This window comes from Leptodactylus fuscus, chromosome 1 (assembly GCF_031893055.1).
Source record: "Leptodactylus fuscus isolate aLepFus1 chromosome 1, aLepFus1.hap2, whole genome shotgun sequence".
Lineage (NCBI taxonomy): Eukaryota > Metazoa > Chordata > Amphibia > Anura > Leptodactylidae > Leptodactylus > Leptodactylus fuscus.
In genome coordinates this window covers 148,815,686-148,837,929 of record NC_134265.1, presented here as the reverse complement: position 1 = coordinate 148,837,929, position 22,244 = coordinate 148,815,686, and the positions used below count along the sequence as shown (strand labels likewise).

The window sequence follows — 22,244 nt, the reverse complement described above, 5'->3', positions numbered from 1 at the left end:
TGCATGTCCGACTCTGTGTCCGGATTATAAAACCCGGTTTTGCGGCGGAGAGCATAAAACGCTCACCGCCGCTCATGGCCGGACATCTCTCTCACCCATTCAGAAGAATGGGTGAGAAAGACTCCTGCAGGTTTCCATCTCCTGCTCTGTTTTATGCAGGAAACGGAAACCTGCAGTACAGAGAGCAGAACGCAGATGTGAACGAGCTCTTACTGTCCCTCTTTCACAGTCCAAAAAGTTGGGAGGTATACAGACTGTGTAAGCTGTGACTTTCTTGAGAGTGAACAAAACTTAGGCCACAAAAAGTTGCTGCATTCTGTGAAAACAACAGCATCTAAAGCATCAGCTTTGCTGCGTCTGCAATGGAGCCTCACAGTGGGACGTCACTACACCTGTTGCTGTTACTGAGAGGGATACTCTAGAGCTGACATTTCATCGCCCATCGCTGTCGATTCTATGATCTGCACCGCAGGTACTACCATATGTCAAATGTAAATGACAGAAATATGTTAGTGTGAACTGGCTTGTTTTTTGAACTGTTGCAAGGGACTGTGACACTTGGCCTTTTTGGTTCATACTGTGTTTTTTCAGGGTTTTTTTTCAGTCGTGAGACCTTCTTCTTGTTAGATTTACATATGTGGAACCTTAAACGCCATGGAGGTTTAAGGTTCCACATGTGTAGATCTAACACAAAGAAGGTCTCACGACTGAAACTTCACTACCATTGATCTACTGTTCACTTTTGTGCATTACAACCTTCTTTTCCATGGCATATCAATCATTGTCATTGTGCTGAAATCACTTATTAAAAATATATTTTTTCACTTTCTAAGTGTGTGCGGCACAAGTATCTTTCTTTCCTAAATGTTGAATGTGCTCTTACCATTAGATAGTTGTAATGGAGCCGTGCTGCCATCTGCTGGAAATCTGTGTTTGTGCCACCCTCCTTCATCTGAGAACTGTTTTTGACTTTCTGTCGGTCTTATTCTTAACACAGATTCCATTTTTTCATCTATATAAGTATCAGCACTTTGCAGTGAAATATCATGTTCAGGTCTTTGCTTATGATCACTGCCCGTCACATCAGTTGAACTCTCTGAAAATATGTTAGATGTATTTGACCTTATAAAATCTTTGTTTTCCTTAGTCAATATGTGTTGGTCTTCATGGATGCTATAGATCAAGTCACCATTGTAAGAAAGAGTTGACTTAACAGAATCATCACTATCAATTTCACAATCAATGTCATCTTGTTCACCAATATCTGTAGGGTTGACAGCTGAATCAAATAGCTCAATAGTATTGAAAGATTGCAATGTATGGCTATCACATGCAAGTGAAGGGAGTGAATGTGATGTTGTTTCACTGCAAGCAATCTCTTGTCTGTCTTTCGTACTTTCAGACAAAGCTCTTATCCTAGGGACATTGCCTATACCCATGTTCATATGCTGCAGGTATGTTTGACTGTATTCATATTCTCGGCACAAATCTGGGCTACCAGAAGCCAGAGAACTGTTCTCACAGCTATATAGTACATCAGGACTGTTACTCAGTGAAAGTTTAGTGTATGTTTTCTCTGTCATGTTCCATAGGTCTGGTTCTACATAAAGGAATGGAGAGGACTGTTGGGTGTAGTCATCTAGAATGTCTGGGATATAGTCACTTTGATGAGGGCTTTCTATGGTTAATTCTTCACATTGTTCAAAGCTACTTTCCATGTCATTGTGTTGGTCTACAACATCAGAAGACAAGGTATCCTCATGCACTAACTGGGATTGTTCTATAGCTTCAATAACGTCTGATGGTTTCCGCCCAACGTTCACATCCATGTTGCCAGACATGTTGGATATTCTCTCCAGGTTATGTCCTTCACTACTTAAAGCATCGGCAGGTTGGACCTCACAAGGGTCAGCTGAAAACTCACAAGACAATAAATTGACATTACTTGGGCTTTGAATACCCACATCTAGACCACTGAATTGAAGAGAGTCAATGCATGAAAATGTGTTCACGTTTGACTGAAAGCACATTTGTGAAGTTGTGTCATGTTCTTTTTCTAAGCAATCTAATATATACAATGAATGATTTTTAACTTCATTATTTGCACATCCAACATCCACTGGGTGCACATTGTTTAAAGTAGGGCAGCTTGGGTTGTGAAGACTGTTTGGATCCAGTGGAAACTGTTCTTGCTCATCTGAAAAATTATTAAGGCATTCTGTCCCGTCCCCTATTATATTACACTCTGCTGAGGAATCCTTGAAACAATCAAGTTGATCTTCCAAACTTTCTTCTTCTGTGCCGGGTGTAGTGGAACTAGACTGAGTATCGTTAAAGAATGTGGATGTTCCTTCCAGATCCAGCAACGTCTGATGGAAACAGTTTTTAACATTTCTGTCCTTTGGATTAGAGTGATCTAGAGCATCGTTTGATTCAGGACTTGAAGAGGATTCAGAATCCTCGCAAATTTGTGTGTTCCAAATATCGAGATTCATGGGAACTTTACTTATGATACTGGATGATGTGTTTGCAAGGTTAATATCATCAGGATCCTTTGTATTGGCTTTATATGTGTTATTCTTTAACACTGAGGAATTGTCTATTTTATTTTGATATGAAATGCTATCATGTAGTGCACCCAAGCTGTCTGCCATTTCTGGACTTGGTGAACTGGAATTGGAAGAGCCGCTAACGATATTGACATTATGACAAGGGTCCACTTCCAGATCTTCTAGAAAACTAACATTAGATGTACCCAAACCTACATCAGGAGAGGCTAAGCTACAGTGAGAGGTATTGAGCACACTTCTATGTACACCAGCATCATCAGCCTCTGTGTTTTTAGGATCTATGTGTGGTTTGCAGTCATGATCATCATACAATATATTTTCCTTTATTTCAATGTTTCTGTTAGGAGATTGCTTGCTAGTAGAGAAACTTTTCTCAAAGATATGGGGCTTATATACGTTGTTTGCCTCCGGACTCAACTGACCTAAACATTTACTATCTTTATTGTTGGCCTGAAATTGAGTGTCATTGACTGGGGACAATTGGATAATATTGTTAATATTTTTATGGCTGTTATTGCATCCTTCCCTTACATCTAACACTGGAGATTTATTTAACAAATTGACATTTTGCAAGTTATCCAGATCATCAGGAGTGTTCAAAGAGGAGGATTCTGTATCGTACTGCAAATCTGTTTCCCAAGTTTCTATGCCTTCTCCTTCCTTGTTAGAAGTCATGTCTTCATGCAGTTTACTTTTAGCGTCAAACTGATGGTCACTGAAAACATTTACTACCTTGTGCAGTATATCAGGAGAAGGAGGTTTGATATTTGGTATCGTAATAGAGGATTGATCCTCCAGATCATGTAAACTGCCTTTTACATCTGAATTGGCTTTTCCACATGGCTCGTGATTTTTAAGGAGAACATCATCTGGTAGTTTGGTTGGTAAAGAACTTGGATGATCACCCGGTAAAATATGCTTTAAATCACTGTTTTCAAAGGGGAACTGAAGCGTTTTATCAGTGCATGCTTTGGGTACATTTTCATCACTGCTTAAGTCTCTACTGCTTTGTATTAAATGTTCTCCTTCCGTATATTCAAGGCTAAAGTCTTGCCATGAGCAAGGTGTCAGGTTGTTCATGTGGTCACTTCTTTCTGTCATGAAGCTGAAACCATCTATTTTGTCAGATATTCTGGGTAAAGTTTCAGTAGAATTATTTGTGTCCTCTGTATTTAAAGAGCTACTGACATTCAATGCCATGTCTTCTTTATTAGCAACCAGTGACTGATCATGAACTAGCTCACTTTTCGGTTCTTCCCATGTCTTCTCAGGTTCCTTCATATCATCATCATATAAAGGCGAAGATACTGAGTCTGATGTTGAGTAATTTGTATCTGGAGGAGAAACAATACAATCTTTGTTTGTGTCAGGTTTTGTAAAATCCAGACATCTATAAGATAAAAATGGGTCTTCCCAGTCGATTTCACCATTAAGAATATTTGATTCTTTATTACTTTGACAAAAATCCCACACACAAAGATTTCTCTGTATGTGTCTTAAATCATTTGATTCTTCTCCTTCAGGGTCAAAGCATTGTAATTGCCCATTCTGAGTAATATCTTTTCGCTTTGTGTTCTTCTCTTCTTCCAGAAATTTTTCATCTAGTCTGTTACCTCTATCATTCACGTCAGAAGTATTTTCTGAAGAAAGGTCACTACTTACTTCACCTACTACACTTGCTTTGGAAAAGTATCTTTTCTGGTTAGCTTTATTTGAAGTGTCCCATGAATCAAAGGGTTGATTTACACATTGTCCAAAGCTATCTGGGGAGCCACCCCATGGATCTGATGTTGTTTCAATAGGTTGGTTTGATATCCATAAATCAGAAAATGTGCTGTTTTCCTGCCTTATGTTATTATCATGATTGTCCCTAATATTACAGTTAGGTACTTTCATAAAAAATGAGCTGGCTATGTTTCCAGCTTCATGATTGTCTTTTTGGTTTTGGTGTTTCCATGAATCAGGGCTATTAAACACAGCTTCTTGCTCACTTGAACTCCATGTGTCAGCATTTAATAAGGCTTCTTGTGTTAAGTTTGGTTCACCTCCGTTCCACCAATTAGAATATTTAGCTTGAGGTATGTCAGCAGCCCCAATTTCATTAATTTTCTCTATAACATCTTCTGGAAAAAACATTGGAGGTCCATTATCTAGTGGAGAACTCTCGACAAGACTGTTCATAGGTGTTGGAGGAATTTTAACTTCTGCATGTCCCGGAACATCAGAAGATAAAGGTGAACTAAATTCGACAAGATCACTTACGCTGGGACGTTTTTCACACAGATCCTCATGGTTTTCAGGACTATGCATAAAATTGTCATCAAACTCTACCAAACTAATATTTTCTACTTCTAACAATGTAGACTTTACAGATTTGGAAGTCAGCAATTTTGTTGAACAGTTAGCTAGATCATCCCTGTAGAAATGGGATTTGTCAAGTTCTTTTTGAGCAGTAGCTTGTGGTCCTTCTGAGGAATCACTTTGAAAAAAGAAATCATCAGCCATAGAGTAATCTGCAGAATGAGATGAAGATTCAGAACGTACGTTAGGGGCCAAATCAAAGCCAAAGAGGTCAAGATTATCACTATTATTTCTGGTTGAAGGAGTTTCCTCTTCAATGATTACACATTCTGGGATTGGGCTATAAGAATCAATTCCAGGAACAAAATTGTGGTGGGGAACACCAGCTTCTGCAATTGGACTATCATCACTGAGAAAAACAGAGCTCTCTTTGGAAGACCTACTACTTCTTATTGTTGCAAGGCCACTGTCTGGGCTCACAAGATCAACATTGACATCCACTTGAGCCTGAACTGATCCATTAATATCTGGTTGATTATCTGAGAAGTTTGATGGGTTTTGTTGTGGGTCTAAATCAGAACCATATAACTCCATAATACCAGATGATCCCTGTGAAAGAGGTGCACTGCCAGCAACAGCCTCTGTTGAGGAAGTCCGGCTGTTGGGAACCATACCAATGCGTCTTCTGTTGATGGCTTCTTTAATAATTGATGCCACTTGCTCACAAGATACTAAAGGACTTTCTTGCTGATAAACAAAAAAGCGGTCACACCCATAATCTGATGGCTCAAGATCGAGGAAAGGATTTTGGCATTCTTCCAATTCACAGCACACCTATGAAATGCAAAGATGTTGTTTAATGGAAATGGACCATGTATATTTGCAAATATATGATTATGATATTGTACATGTAATTATTAAATATGAAGTGGAGTACGGCATATAGTACATGTCTATAGATCAGAACACAGAAGTGGCATGACAAATCTTTATAACAAATGATACCTTAGCTATCTGTTTAGTTATAAAGCATGAATGCTATATGTGATAGCACATACTATGTCACAAAGTAACAAGGCTCTTTAGATAGCTGTTGGTTAAAAGCTCTTCCTCATGTTCGCTATACACATGCTTACACTCTGAGTGGAGTAGGGGGGTAAAATGATGCCAGACAGCTCCAGCAGACACTAATCTCCTCTGCAAATATAATCAAGTATAATGCTCCTACCCTAATATTATTTGCCCCCACATTATAATGTTCTCCTCAAATTAACTCCACAGTATAAAGTCTCTTTCATTTTGCACTCACAATTCAATGTCCCTCTACAACATAGTTTAATAGCCCCCTCCAGCTGCCCCAGTTTAAACTGGGGGCAATTAGATAAGGACATTAAATTGGGGCAGCTGGATGGGAACAATAAACCATGAGGGCAGCTAGAGGGAGAGATTAAACTGTGGGCAACTAGAGGGGACATCAATGTCCTCCTCCAGTTGCCATTGGCTTAATGTCCTCTTCTAGTTTCCCCCCATTCTACTGTCCTCCTCCAGCTACCCCCGGTTTAATTTCCCTCTCCATTTTCCCCCCGGTTTAATGCCCTCCACATCTTCCCCCAGTTTAATATCCTTCTCCATCAGCCCCCAGTTTAATGCCCCCTCCATAAGCCCCAGTTTAATGCCCCTCCCATCTGCCCCCAGTTTAATGTCCTTCTTCAACTGTCTCCACAATTTAATGCCTCCTCTATCTTCCCCTAAAGTTTAATGCCCCCCTTCACATGCCCCCTTAGTTTAATGTCCCCCTCATATGCCCCCCAGCTTATTGTCCCCTTTCCACGTGCCCCCTGTTTAATGTCCCTCTTCATATGCCCCTCCAGTTTGTCCCCCTCTATCTGTCTCCATACTTTAATGTCCCTCTTCATATGTACCCCCAGTTTAACATTCCTCTACATATGCCACACAGTTTGTCAGTTGTCACCCTTCCAGCTGCCCCCACAGTTTAATGTCCTTCTTCATCTGCTATGTCCCTCTTCTATCAAAGTTTAACATAAAAAAACACTGGTACTCACCTCTCCTCACACTCCTGCTGTGCAATCTGCTATCTCTTGTCCTGGGAGCTACAGGCGCGATGTTATTGCTGTGTCCCCCAGAATTATAGGTTGGACTTGATGGACTTTATCCAACATTATCAATTACTGTATGTTACTCTTTTACTATGATGCCCATATGCAAAAGGTTTGTTGATGTGAGACAACACATTTGACAATGAAGTCACTTAGCAACATTGCAAAATATCTATATATATATATATATATATATATATATATATATATATATATATATAAAAAATCTAAAACATATAAGACTTGACATGGAAATGGATTCAGCTCTTACTTGGTTACACAATTCTGGATTCTCCGCATAGACAGCAATTTGTTGCCTTGTTGCCTGATCGCCTGATGAGTAGCTGGCCAAAAGAATAAGTATGTCAAACTCGTATTTATCAAGAAATATTTTCAGATCACCAATGATGTTCCTGTAGCTCATTAAGTCCTGGTAGCAACGAAAAGAAAAAAAATACACTGAGATGTATGTAAAATATGAATATAAGTTTACAGACTATAACCATAACATACAGTATGTTGAACTTCTAGGGGAATGTCTTATACAATAATTTAATGCTAACATAAAGTGAGTGGAAGACAGCAGAACTGAAACAATATTTAATAGATAAATGTAATTGGTCATCAAGAAAATAGGGAAGTTTGGAATCAGAAATTGAGCAAATAATGCTAAATATGATATAACCTGATTAGTTAGCAGATTATGCAATACCTTTTGCTGACTGAGCAGAACTTTGTAGTCAGTTGTTGGTCTGGGTGTCAGAACCCCACAGATCACATCATTACATATTTTTATGATATATATTTCCAGTAAATATATTAAGTAACAAACCGGGTGGTAGTAATACAGTATATTAAATAACAAACTCTAATGGAGGAGACTCTACTGATGGTGATTCTCTTCTATAATATAGAATGGAGAACTGCTAACAATCAGAGGTAACTTCTGGCGGATCCAACTTTTGTATGTATTATATGGACAGCCATTGTTTTGAATGGCCACCATGTATTACCACAAGTATGGCTAGTCACAACTGCTCCAGATGATCATTAAAAGTTTCAGAAGTCAGCTTTGGGGAGGGGGGGGGGGGCTATCTTGGTGAGGCAACTCAATCTATAAATTCAGCTGACCATACATCCCCCCTGCAGCAGCCTGGGTTTACAAGTATGGGAGATGTTGTTACTTAGCTTCTGACTTATAGAAGTGCTCAGTTTCACTAGGTTCCTCCTCAGTGATGTTCTTATAACAATACAGACCATATGGGAAGGGGCAGCCTTTATAGTGACCCTATAAGGATTGGAAGGTACATTATTTGTTTATATGAAAGCTGCCACATGGATGAGACTATGAAAAGAACAAATGAAATGGATAAGATTCCTTTTCAACAACCCAACACTATATTATTACTTCTATTTCTGTATTTCATATTTTCTGGACGTTCAATATTTTTTTGTATTATGAATTACTTATACTTTCTATAAGACCCCTTCTCCAGCTCTGGGCTAGTTGAAGCTTATATATGACATATGATATGATATATGGTTAGTTCTGTAGTTACACATCAGGTTTATCCACAGAGATACATGTTGGGCATCATCTCCTCCAACCTTCTTCGCTTCAATGTACCGCTGACTATATTTGCCTCATCATCTTACCCATTATCCCAACCAAATTCATTCTAAAGTCTCAAAAGTCAGCAACCTATATCACGCATGGAGGGAAATATATTCCAGATACCTAAAACCTTCAGAAATGTTTTTAGCAAACCTAACATACACTAATGCCTGTGGTAATCTTTCATTTTTTTTATGGAAATTGCAAAAAAAATTTCTGAATTATATATTATTCTCCATTTCTGGGTCAACCTCTGTAGTAAATCAGTGTCTTTGCTAATATTCTACAAAATAAAATAGAAGCATGAAGGAATCAAATTGCATTCTTAATCTTGACCACTAGAGGTCAGAAAACTATTGTCGTATCCTGAAATATACACAATAACATACTGATGCAGTATGTACGGTAAGTATAATGTACATGAAGTGTTGCTGCTAACTACTTATATGAAATATATTAAACTTGACGATAAAATTCATAATCTCCAGAACAATTCACTTTACAATTTAAAGATTTTTTTCCATGAATATAACCATATTAACCACACTAAATATTTTTGCAAATATAAATAAAGATTTTGCAGAGTTTTAAAGATTTTGTTTAATCATCTTAGTGATGACAGTTTCTTTTCTAGATAGGATAGCAATGGATGCGACCATGAATTTTCTACTTTTGCATGTAGCATACCTCCTAATTGTCCTGAATTCAGCGGGACAGTCATGAATTTCGGGTCCTGTCGTGGTTAGCGGGAGGTATGTCCCGGTTTCTACTCATCTGCGTATAGAGGACACAAATGAGTTGGATACAATGCTGAATGAGGCAGGAGCTGTCCACAGGCAGTTCCCACTTCACCATTGTGCCCGCTGTTTGCTCTGGCTCTGGGAGCTATAAGCGCGATCTGATGACACTCACGCCTGCAGCTCCCAGATCACTCCAAGCCTGAGACTGCAGATAGAGCAGCAGGGGAGCAAGGAAAGGTGAGTATCCGTATTTTTTATGTTAAATTTAGGGGAATATTGAGGGGGAACATGAAACTAGGGTAAGATGCCACTGGTGGCAGAACAAAGGGGTGGCAGATGGAGGGGGGCATTAAACTGGTGGCAGACGGAGGGGGCATAAAACTGGGATCAGATGGAGGGTGGCATTAAACTGGGGCAGATGAAGGGGAGACATGAAACTAGGGGCAGATGAAGGAGGGTACATGAAACTGTGGGCAGATGAAAAGGGACATGAAACTGGGCGCAGATAAACGGGGGACATGAAATTCGTAGCAGATGGAGGGGGGAATATTAAACTGGGTGAAGATAGAGGGGGATGTTAAAATGGTGTCAGGTAGAGAGGGGGACATTAAACTGGGCGGGGTGATTAAGAGGGACATTAAACTGGAGGAGAAGATGGAGGGTGACATTAAACTGGGGACGGCTGGAGGGGGACATTAAACAATGGAGGTTGCTGGATGGAAACATTAAACTGGGGGAACTGAAAAGGGACATTAAACTGGAGGTAGCTGGAGAGGGACGTATCCTCCTCTAGTTGCCCCCAGTTTAATATCCCGCTCCAGCTGCCACCAATATATTGCCCCCTCCAACTACCCCCACTGTTTAATGTCCCCCTCCAGCTTCCCCAGTTTTATGTCCCCCTCTAGTTTCCCCCAGTTTAAACTGGGGCACCAGGAGAGGGACTTAATACTCTGGGGCAATTGGAGGGAAACATTATAATGTGGGGACATATAACATTAGGGGGACTGTAGGAGCATTATACTGTGTGGGGGCACGAAGAAAAATGGAGGAGAACAGGCGCTGTCAATGTAGAAGTGGGTGGAACTAAATTTGCCACTGTGCCCCTCTTTCTGTTCTTTGAAAGTTACGAGGTATGTATGTACCATCACTGCTTGATAACCTGGCTTCAATAAGGAAATCATGCCTGGGCTTCTGACAGGACACAGACCATAACAATTTCCTGCATTTATGGTAATCATTGGCAACTGATCAAGACAACAGACTGTCGCCAATAAGGCCTTATTAACACAAAATGAAATAAACATTTTTACAACACATTGGGGGAATTTAACATTCACTATATACTAGAAAACTGACATAGATGGGAGAAGTTGTGTTGCATCCTTGGTGCGCGGCCCTTTTGTGAACCAAAGTTGTGCCAGTTCCCTCTTTCTGCATACTGCTCAATACTTTTGACAAAAGTGGGGGAAAAGAGACAAAGGCAGCCAAGATAGGGGTACCATATCAAGACAAATTTACAATACCTTACACAATAAAACTGGCATGAGTATAAAGGAAGACTATGCCAGTTCCAGACTGACATAGATTCCAGTTCTGGTAAGAAAGAGTGAGTCTAAATACTTGAGTGGAGACTCTTAATAATTCAGGCAAGTCAAAGCCATCAAGGAATGGATTAAGACTAGTGTACCGAACACCGGTCTTAATAAATTCCCAGCATTGATTTCACATGGAACATCAAAAAATAGAACATGCCCTATTTTTGTCTGTTTTTACTGATTCCTCAATACACTCATGTCTATTATAGATACAGTAGATGAAGATGGGTCCCGGATGTATACAAAGCATCCATTAAAATACAGACCTTTTTGACTGGTTTTCAATGCTGTTTTTATCCATAATTGTGTTAATACAGCTTGAGATGGTTAAAGAATCTTTAAAGGAATCCTATCATTAAAAATCTATTTTTTGTGACTAACACGTAGGAATAGCCTTAAGAAAGGCTATTCTTCGCCTACCTTTAGATGTCTTCTCCGCGCCGCTCTTCTGTAGAAATCCCAGTTTTCGTCAGTATGCAAATGAGTTCTCTCGCAGCACCGTGGCCGGGCCCAGCACTCAAACAGCACTGGGGGCGTCCCCAATGCTGCGAAAGAACTCTCCAGCGCCGCTTCCATCTTCTTCAAGAACATCCTCTTCACATGTCTTCTTCCAGCGCTGGTTTCAAGCTTCTAGGCTTTGGGCCTAGGGCAGAGCCGACTGCCCATGCCCGCAGGCCACAAGAAAATGACCGCTTACAATACCTGATTAAAAACTTTTAAAAATGAGAGAGGGTACATCATATGACTAAGAGAAGTTGGATGGTCATTTCTACAAACTGCTTGCCCTCTAGGCTGTTCTGACCTAGCTATTAGGAGTTAGGAGCAATGGTTATGTGAGAGCATGCCCACACAATGAACAGACTCCAGATGGCATAGGCCACCAGTAAATATGATTGTTTAATCTGCCGACAAGCAGAAGCAGCTTCCACAGATTCTAGGCTCAGCTGTAACATCTTTGGGCAAATGTGCTTCAGGTTACCATATGAAACCTGTATGCCTCCATGCTGAACTGTCTCATCTTCTATCGGCTAGAGTTGTAGGACAACAGGGTACTTTCAATTGCACAGCTTTCCCCAATAAACTACTCCTTTTCCTCAGTACATTCAGACTAACGCTAGGTTCACACTAGCGTTCGGCAGTCCGTTCTGTGGTTTCTGTCTTCTGCATGCAGAAGACGGAAACCTGTCAGACCGGGTCCGGCCGTGAGCGGCGGTGAGCGTTTTATGCTCTCCGCCATGAAACCGTTTTTTTTAAATCGGACTCAGAGTACTGCATGTCCGACTCTGTGTCCGATTTAAAAAACCGGTTTCGCGGCGGAGAGCATAAAACGCTCACCGCCGCTCATGGCCGAACATCTTTCAAATCCATTCAAATGAATGGGCTTGAAACATTCTGGCAGGTTTCCGTCTCCTGCCTCTGTTTTGTGCAGGAAACAGAAACCTGCAGAACGGAGACCGGTTTCCTTCAATTTACCCCTTCTTGGTGCATTTTTTTTTTTTCAATGAGTGTACAAAATTATTCAGAAACAGTAATCCTATTAATATTATAAATGTGAAAGTTTGTGAGTTTGTGGGTTTGTGGGTTTGTGTGTTTGGATGTTTGCATGTTCGGATGTTTGTTCCTCAATCACGGAAAAACCGCTCCACCGATTTGGCTGAAAGTTTCCACAAACATAGTCATTACACTCGATTAAACAATAGGCTACTTTTCGTCACAATAGCGCACATACGTTTGTGCCAGGACCCCCACAAAACCCAAACTCACACCACCATCTCTGCAATCTCACACACTTTGGACCATAGCAAGCCACAAAATTCACATTGCCCTCTGCAGCCTAGCCCCTAACCCCACACAATCACATATACATATACTTTACCACTTTGCCCCTCACCTTAACGATTCTCCAGGAGGCGCTCTTTAACGCTCCGGAGCAGCCATGTTTGCCGACCCCCACCACTCTGACAATCCGCGACACCGCCCACCCATGTCAATACCCCTAGGAGGTCTAATAAATGCAAAAAAAAAAAGTTTAAAAAAAGTAAAAAAAAATATAAAAAAAATAAATAAAAAGGATAAAAAATTCAAATCACCCCCCCTTCCCTAGAACACATATAAAAGTAGTTAAAAACTGTGAAACACATACAAGTTAGTTATCCGCGCGTCCTAAATTGCCCGCTCTACAAAGCTATACAAATATTTTTCCTGTTCGGTAAACGCCGTAGCGGGAAAAATGGTCAAAAGTGCCAAACCGCCATTTTCTCACTGTTTTGATTCTGCTAAAAATTTTAATAAAAAGTGATCAAAGCAATAACATTTCCCGAAAATGGTACAACTACAAAGTACACCCGTTCCCGCAAAAAAAGACGCCCTATACATCCCCGTACACGCATATATAAAAAAGTAACAAAGCACAGAATACAGGGGACATGTCATTTTGGTTGCACAGTGAACGCCGTAAAACCAAAGCCCGTAAGAAAGTCGCAGAAATGCATTTTTTCTTCAAATCCACCCCATTCTGCATTTTTTCCCTGCTTCCCAGTACATTATATAGACTAAATAATGGTGGCATCATGAAGATAAATTTGTCCCAGGAAAAATTAAGACCTCATATGGCTCTGGGAGCGGAGAAATAAAAAAGTTATGGGGTTTAGAAGGAAGGGAGTCAAAAACGAAAATCAAAAAATGCCATCGGCGGGAAAGGGTTAACTTCAAATACTTCTGTCCCAAAGTCACTATGTAAAGTTTCTCACAACACCGTATATATAGCAGCTCAAATACAAAGTAACTTCAACACAAAAGTCTCACGTATTCTCTGAATTACAGCAAAAACAAGATACAAAGTTACATTTCATATCCCATAACTTATACACAGTACGAAAACCTTACCCGCGCCTGTATATACCCACTTCTACAATCACCGCAGACGAAGTCGCGGGTACCAGCTAGTACCTTAATAATAATGTTAAATAATAATTCAAAAATGGCTGTCTGGTGAGCGAAATTTGCCTTAAAGGGGTTGTCCCATCTCAAGGATCCTATCTATACTGCTAGCTTATGTGGTTTTAAGACTTTTCCTAAATATATTGCTTTATCAAAACTGTTTTGTTTGGCTACTATCTGAGATTATTCACTTCATTGTTTACATGCATTTCCATAACCATGGACCTGGGGATGATCTTATGTCTCCGCCAAGGACAAATGACATAGCTCCCTGCTCTCAGGAGGGGAGGGGAAGCTGAGTGCTCGGGATACAGGAGAAACTTGTATTTCTGAGCTGTTTATCTCCCTCTTCCCGTTATCAGGTCAGCTAATTGAATTTTGCTGATAAGGGCTGAGACAGGGAGTCCATTACCTCTGTATGTAAACACAGACCTAAAATGGAGTTTATTGCAAGCTGACTCTTGGTCCTGTAGCATGTAAATTTGGAATTCCCATCACCTATCAAATCCAGCTCTGCTACATTAGCTTCATATTGTGCATATTCCAGTGATAATGTGCTAATTTATTTACAACCACCTCTCATTACTGGCTGCAAACATGTACTGCTATGAAGAGATCAAGCAGAGCTGACTTTGTCTGTGAGACAGAAAGTGAAACCCCGCCCACCAATTCACCGATAAAACCAGGAAATGAACAGAGCATACAGCCTGCTAGTTGGCGAGCGGGCGAGTTGGGAATACCCCTTTACTTCATCAGGCAGATCTTTCATGATGGACCTCCAGGATGATCTTCCCTCTCCCCCTTCTCCTGACTTCACAGATAATTACTTGTGCTATGGGGACTGACTCTACTGAGATCAGGAGATAATGGAGGGAGGCTGAGCGAACCTTGGGTTGGGAGCTGGTTCCAATCACGTGAGTTGGAAGTCAGAACCAGGTCAGCACACTTGGGTCCATCATGAAGAATTCACCACGTGAATTAACCCCTTTACGCCAAATCACGTACTCGCACGTCAGGGAATGTGGTTAGTTCCCGCATTCCCACGTTCCTGTACGTGATGATGATCGCAGGGGCTCAGAAGCAGAGCCCGTGCGATCACCATGGGAGTCTGGTTGTATCTGACAGCCAGGCTCCCACTGTAACAGCAGGGATGGTGATTGCACTGATCCCCACTGTTTAACCCTTAAGGTGCCATGATCAATAGCGATCATGGTATCCCAAGGGTTTGCCAGCTATACAGAATGCCACCGGCAGCATCAAGAGTCGGTATTAGCTGTAACTTACAGCTAACACGCTACTCCTTAATCCCCCTGCTCCGATGGGAGGGAGGAGAGGTGTTAACCCCTTGGATGCCGGCGTCATGCATCCAAAGGGTTCTGTTATGTTGCTGTCGGCACCGCCCGCGGCGAGATCGGGGGATGTCGGCATCTATAATTTGCAGCCTGAGGTCTGGACAGTGACCTCCAGGCTGCAAAGACCCCCTGTTACCTGGTTGATCCTGTAGGGATGAGAGGCAGCTAGCCTATGTGTCTGCATACACTAACTTCCTCTATAGACTGCAATACACGTGTATAGCAAGTCTCTAGTTAGTATAGAACCACCGATCCTCTCTGATTGCTGGTTCTAGTGTCCTTATAGGACAAATAACAAAATGTAAAAAAAAAGTTTAAAAAAAATAATAAAGTGTGTAAAAAAAAACAAAAAACATAGTTATTAAACCCCACAAACTCCCTTTTTCTATACAAAATGAATGACATAAAAACCTAAAATATTAATAAAAACAATACATGTTTGGTATTGCCGTGTCTGTAACCACCTGTACAATAAAAGTGAAACAATATTTAACCTGCTTGGTGAACGTGAGGAAAAAAAACTGGAAAAAAAACGCTGGAAATAAAGTTTTTTGCACATTTTGCCTTACAAAAAAATGCTAAAAAAAGTGATCAAAAAGTCATACATCCCCCAAAACAGTACCAATGGAAAGCACAGGATGTCCCGCAAAAAATAAGCCCTCAACCAACTCTGTAAAAAGAAAAAAAAAAACATTACACATCTCAGAAGATAGCGATACAAAAATCATTGATTTATGTCCCCAAATGTGTTTTTGTCCTGCAGAAATACTAACGCATAAAAATCCTACTAATATTATAAAGGTGAATGTTTGTGTGTTTGGATGTTTGTGGGTTTGTGTGTTTGGATGTTTGCTCCTCAATCACAGCCAAACGGCTGAATGGATTCACACACACCTAGATATTTCACGGGAAGGAATGATAGGCTACTTTAAAAGTGGGTCACTCACCCCAAATCGCCACCGTCACCCTCCAAACACCCCTCCAGCCTCGGCTATAGAAGCTGGCATTCTGCCAGTGCTGCTGTGTCCACGCTCCTCCTATCGGTGCATGGCAGCAGTGGGCGGGCTATAGAGCCAGGGCTGCGGCACCATAGGTTGAGGCCTCCATGTGGGCATGCCGATTCAGCAGTCACATAGAGAGCAACATGGCGGCCGCCCACAGGGTCCCGGAGCTGCAGCTATGGCAGGCTGCCACACACATTGCCGAGGAGGAGGAGGCTGCTGCACCCGACCCATCAGATACAGGTCAGTGCAGCGGGGGGAGGCAGTTTCCTGGGGTAGGGGGGGTGACCGGCGGGGAGAGGGTGTCCTGGGCGGGGGGGCGAACACTCACCTTGCTCTCCTCCGCTCCTGTGTGCCGCTGACTGCATAGACTTCACAGCCGGCTGCCTGTCTGTGCTGTATGACGAAAAGCAAGCTTCAGTGTCTACTTGCTATGACACCACAGCTTGCTCTTCCACATATAGGACACACTGTGTGCTACATAACCTACACAGGAAATAGCACGTCTATGCAGGCAGCCAGCCAGAACACACGAGCAGAAGAGAGTGAGACACAAAGGTGAGTGCTACTCCATGGGGGTTGCTGGGGGGGGGGGGGCAGAGATGGGGGGACATGAGACTGGGGGGCAGAGATGGGGTGACATGAGACTGGGGAGCAGAGATGGGGAGGGGGGAAACTGGGGGTACAGATGGGGGGCCATGAAGGGGCCACTAAGGGACATAATACTGTGTGCAGGGGCCACTATGGGACATAATACTGTGTACAGGGGCCACTATGGGACATAATACTGTGTGCAGGGGCCACTATGGGACATAATACTGTGTGCAGGGGCCACTATGGGGCATAATACTGTCTGCAGGGGCCACTATGGGGGATAATACTGTGTGCAGGGGCCACTAAGGGACATAATACTGTGTGCAGGGGCCACTATGGGGATAATACTGTGTTCAGGGGCCACTATGGGGGATAATACTGTGTGCAGGGGGCCACTGAGGGACATAATAGTGTGTGCTTAGGGTCAGATATGGGGGGACAAGATACTGGGGGCACCGATAGGAGTACAAGAAATATAAGTGGTTCGGCGCCACCGCCAACCCGCAGACAAAGTCGTGGGTAACTGCTAGTATAATATAAATGAGGTATCGCCGTAACCGTACCGACCAGCAGAGATAACATGTTACTTATGCTGTATGCTGCACGGCGAAAAAAAAATGAAAAGGTAAAAAGCTATGCCAGAGTTGCTGATTTTTTTTTTAATCCACCAAGAAAGAGTTAAGAAAATTTATTCTATGAGTTGTAGGCATCCAATAATGGTGGCATTACAAAATACATCTCATCCCACAAACAACAAGCCCTTATATGGCCACATCACCAGAAAATTAAGAAAAATATAGCATCTAGCAATGTGAAGACAAAAATCACCAAATCATTAGAACACAACTGGCTGCGGCAGGAAGGGAAAGTATAAGCTGTGCGAGCGAATATCAGGGGACACCCCAGATTCAGGGTCCATTCACACGGAGTAAACACACGCTCATTTTGTTAAAATACACGTTTAAAAAATACACGTGTAAAAATAAAACTCCAATTGACTTCAATGACATTTTACAGGTGTATTTTGATGTGTTTTTTTTACACGTGTAAAAAAATGTAATTGAAGTCAACAGGAGTATAATTTTTACACATGTATTTTGCCAAAATTAGCACGTTTACTCCGTGTGAATGGACCCTTAGAGCTTACAATGGAAGAGACACCAGAAGTAACCCCCCCCCCCACACACACACACACACATCATAGGAGCTACTGGGATATAGTAGAGAATTTGGTGTTTGCAATGTCCTCCGCACAGCTTACATATTCACTTTTCAGCATCCACTCTGCATTCCCGCCTGCAATACTAATACTCACTACACCCACTGGTAAATTCTTTCAGGGGTGCAGTTTTCAAAATGGGTAACTCTTTGGGAATTCCACTTTTCTGGTACCTTACAGGCTTATGACAAACATGACATGGCGTCCAGATTCCAAACATCTAATTCTCCAAAAGCCAAATAGCGCTCTGTCCATTCCAAGCCCCGCCATGTACCCACACAGCAGATTACGGCCACATATTGGGTATTTCCGCGTTCATGAGCAATTGTTTAACAAACTGTGGGGGGCTTTTTCTCCTTTAATCCCTTGTGAAAATGAAAACTTTAGGGATAAAGGGACATGTCAGTAATTTTTCGCTTATACATTCTAAGGTTAGTAAAATCTGTGAAACGGCTATAGGGTCAAAATGCTCACTCTATCCCTTGACAAATTCTGTAAGTGGTGTAGTTTCAAAAATGGGCTCACTTTTGGGAGGTTTCCATTGTTTAGGGGCTCTGCAAATGAGACATGGCGCCTCAAAAGTATTCCAGCACAATCTGCTGTTCAAAAGCCCAGTGTCGCTCCTTCCCTTTCGTGCACTAGCGTGTGCCCAAAAATTAGTTTACACCCACATGTGGGGTATTTCTGTGCACAGGAGAAATTGCATAACAAACTGTCAGATGTATTTTCTAGTTTAACCCTTTGTGATTGTGATAATTTTAGGTCTAAATGAATGTATTAGTGAAAAAAAATGAAATGTCTAAATTTCACCTCCATGTTATTTTTATTCTTATGAAATGCTTAAAGGGTTAACAAAGATCCCAAATGCATTTTTTAAATAATTTCAGGGGTGCAGTTTTGAAAATGGGGTGATTTGGGGGGGGGGGGGTTCTATTATATTGGCCTTTACAATTCCTTTCAAAACTGAAGTCATCCCTAAAAATTGGTTTGGGGAATTTTCTTGTAAATCTGGAAAATCGCTGTTACACTTCTAAGCCTTGTGACGTCCAAAATAAATTAAAAGACAATCAAAAGATGATGCCAATATAAAGCAGAGATATGGGAGATAATATTTATTCATGTATTTGGGTGGTATGACTATCCGCCTGAAAATCAGACAATTTGACATTTTGAAAATTGCTTTTTTTTTCCAAATTTCCATCAAATTTCCTATTTTTTTTATAAGTAAATTTAAAAATATTGATCAATGTTTACCACTAACATGAAGTATAATGTGTTATTAAAAAACAATCTCAAAATCACTTGTGTAAGTTAAAGCGTCTCAAAGTTATTGCCATTTAAAGTGACACATGTCAGTTTTGAAAAAAGAGGCCTGGTCCTTAAGGCACTTTTGGGCTGTGTCCTTAAGAGGTTAAGGTACTACATGGTGTAGCTTCCTGTTCTTTTATCCTACAACTACCATGATGCATTGCTCTTCACTCTCACTCCCTCCCCCATCTTCTTTCCCTTCTCCCACCCCCTTCCTGTTTCCTTAACTAACCCACCCACTACTAACCCTTCCTAACTAATTCAGCCCTCCTGCGGGGCTGGCTCCTCTTTCTGCAGGGCCCGGATCCTCCTCCTAATTGCTACTCTATTGGGCAGGCATGGGAGGCTGGCAGAGGTGAAGAACAGGAGGACCTGGCCCCCAAGAAGGAAGTGATATTCCTTGCCCAGATTTTTGATAGTTAGGATAATGAATCCTTTAATTCAAAACTATATCAATTACTAATATGTACTATACTGTAATCAATTGCTCAGTTACTCCTGCTTTCTAATATGCTACTGGCATACCAGACAACATTTGTGAATGATTCCCTTTAAAAATAGGGTTACGATGATGATGATGATGATGATGATGATTATTATTATTATTATTATTATTATTATTATTGTCATTATTATTGTCATTATTATTATTATTAATAATAATAATAATAATAATAAAATTATTAAATATGTTCATGGGCTATGGGATAAAATTATTGTAATAGAGGGGCCACACGGTGGCTCAGTGGTTAGCACTGCAGCCTTGCAGCGCTGGAGTCCTGGTGTTCAAATCCCGCCAAGGGCAAAAGCCATCTGCAAGGAGTTTGTATGTTCTCCCCGTGTTTGCATGGATTTCCATCCCATATTCCAAAGACATACTGATAGGGAAAAATGTACATTGTGAGCTCTATGTGGGCTCACAATCTACAAAAAAAAAAAAATTATTGTAATAGAAGGAAACCCTCACAATAACAGAGAGAAGATGCAAATGTTGACCCTTGTCTGATTCACACCCATAACCCCACTGCTGCAAGGCAACAGTGAGCTGCTAAATTATTATTAATAATCATAATAATTATAGTCATTATTAAATTAGCTTATAAAAAAGTAATCCTTTATAACTATGATATGAATATACTTACATTCTCTCAGCATCTTTGTTATTTCATATGACTTTGATGTCAGAACAAATTGATAAATGCCATGTACCCAAGTGATTTAAAACAAAAAAAAAAATCCCAATAAACACAATTCGGGAAACTCTGGAACTAGCTGTGTCAATATTAACCTGACCAAATTAAGAACAAACTGTCTTTCTTGTTCTTCCCTCTCCTCTCATGGAGAGCACAATATGGCTTTTGTCAGAGGTGCTTTATCATTTTGGCTCAAGGAAACTGTCAGTACAGTTTGGGAATCGTTATTCATGGGCCGATATCCTGATGGGTCTAATGAAGCCTTTCTGCTGACAAGTCATTTGCTAAAAATACCCAGCAATATAAAGTATTAATGGGAAGGGAAATTCATTGACGTTCCAGAAGTAAAAATATTGTTACAGTGAAATGAAGTTTATAAATCTTGTCTTGTGCAGCATTTATGATATATATTTTGTTAAATGATTTACTTCTCTCCTGTTGTTAAACTTTGCAGTATATGCTTAAATTGCAGCATAATAGGGTAAACACCAATTGTGCTGCACACATGCAGAGCCAACAGTCTGTGTGCCATTTGTTGCAAATCTAAGCTAATTACTAAAAGACCCCTCTTGAAGATTTCACCATTTTTTTTGAAAAGTTTGAGGTTAGATCATCAATGTTTAATATATTTTTTACATGTAGGAGTTTTACTGGCTCACACTAACATTGGTTTTAAAGTTACATATATTCCCATATATGTGAAAACAAAGTAACAGATCAGATTCTATGAACTTATGTAGGGCAGAAATCAATAGAAACATGCATTAAAAAAACAACTTTGAAATGGTTTGTCTGAAAATGGATATTGATGGCTTATTCTCAGAATAGGCCATCAATATGAGATCTGTTGGGATCTGACACCTAGTATTCCACCTCCGCCACCACCATCAATCAGGTACTGAGATCACAGTGTACGGAGCAGGAAGAAGACGGCTCGTAGCAATCTTTCGACCTTGCTACAAGTCTGGCTGCTAGGGTTCACTGCAAAATAAGTTGTTAAAGTGCCATAACATTGTTTTATAGAATATGATTAACGGTCATAACACTATCTTGGCTAAATTATACATTTACAACAGATTGTCATTCTCCTACAGGAGACAATATGTTGACAGAAAATACATTATGATGTCACAGAATGATGTCAAAAACGGCACTGATGTACATGGTACTCAAGTGTATACATTTAAATGGCAAGTTTAAATAGCTAAAAGAATCATATATATATATATATATATATATATATATATACATATATAAATATATATATATATATATATATATATATATATATACGTACCGCAGCCATACGTTGTAATTGCTGGGTAGTTTTGTAATGGCATATTCTGTTGGGCTGCAAGTCACAGTAGAATTAGCACCATGCTGTGTGGTTATGGGGATATTGTCACTCCTTGAGGAGAGACCACCTTGTCAGATGTGTGAAGTCTTACAAAGTAATTTTTGCTCCACCGTGGGGGATCATGAGAAGAATATGCAAATCTGTTTCCCAAGATGTAAATAGGGAAACAGTGCCTCTGTATTCTGCTTTCTAGGGGAAGCTCTCTTGAACATCATGCCCGACTTTCCCACAACCCTTTGCTGCAATGCTGCGGGATTTGCCTAGAGGGCAGCATACAGAGGCAGTGTTTCCCTATTTACATCTTGGGAAACAGATTTACATATTCTGCCCATGATCCCCCAC

At 40.7% G+C, this 22,244-nt stretch overlaps 1 protein-coding gene across 1 annotated transcript in view; it reads right to left on the bottom strand.

Annotated features, from left to right (window-relative positions):
• The window catches only part of PRUNE2 (prune homolog 2 with BCH domain), a 275,764-nt gene that overhangs the window by 147,348 nt on the left and 106,172 nt on the right, over positions 1–22,244 (bottom strand). Inside the window, exons 7-8 of the mRNA XM_075278140.1 lie at positions 7,260–7,418; positions 884–5,705 (exon numbers count right to left, since the gene is read on the bottom strand). Coding sequence (XP_075134241.1) covers positions 884–5,705; positions 7,260–7,418 — 4,981 coding nt within the window. The remainder of the gene's footprint in view (positions 1–883; positions 5,706–7,259; positions 7,419–22,244) is intronic.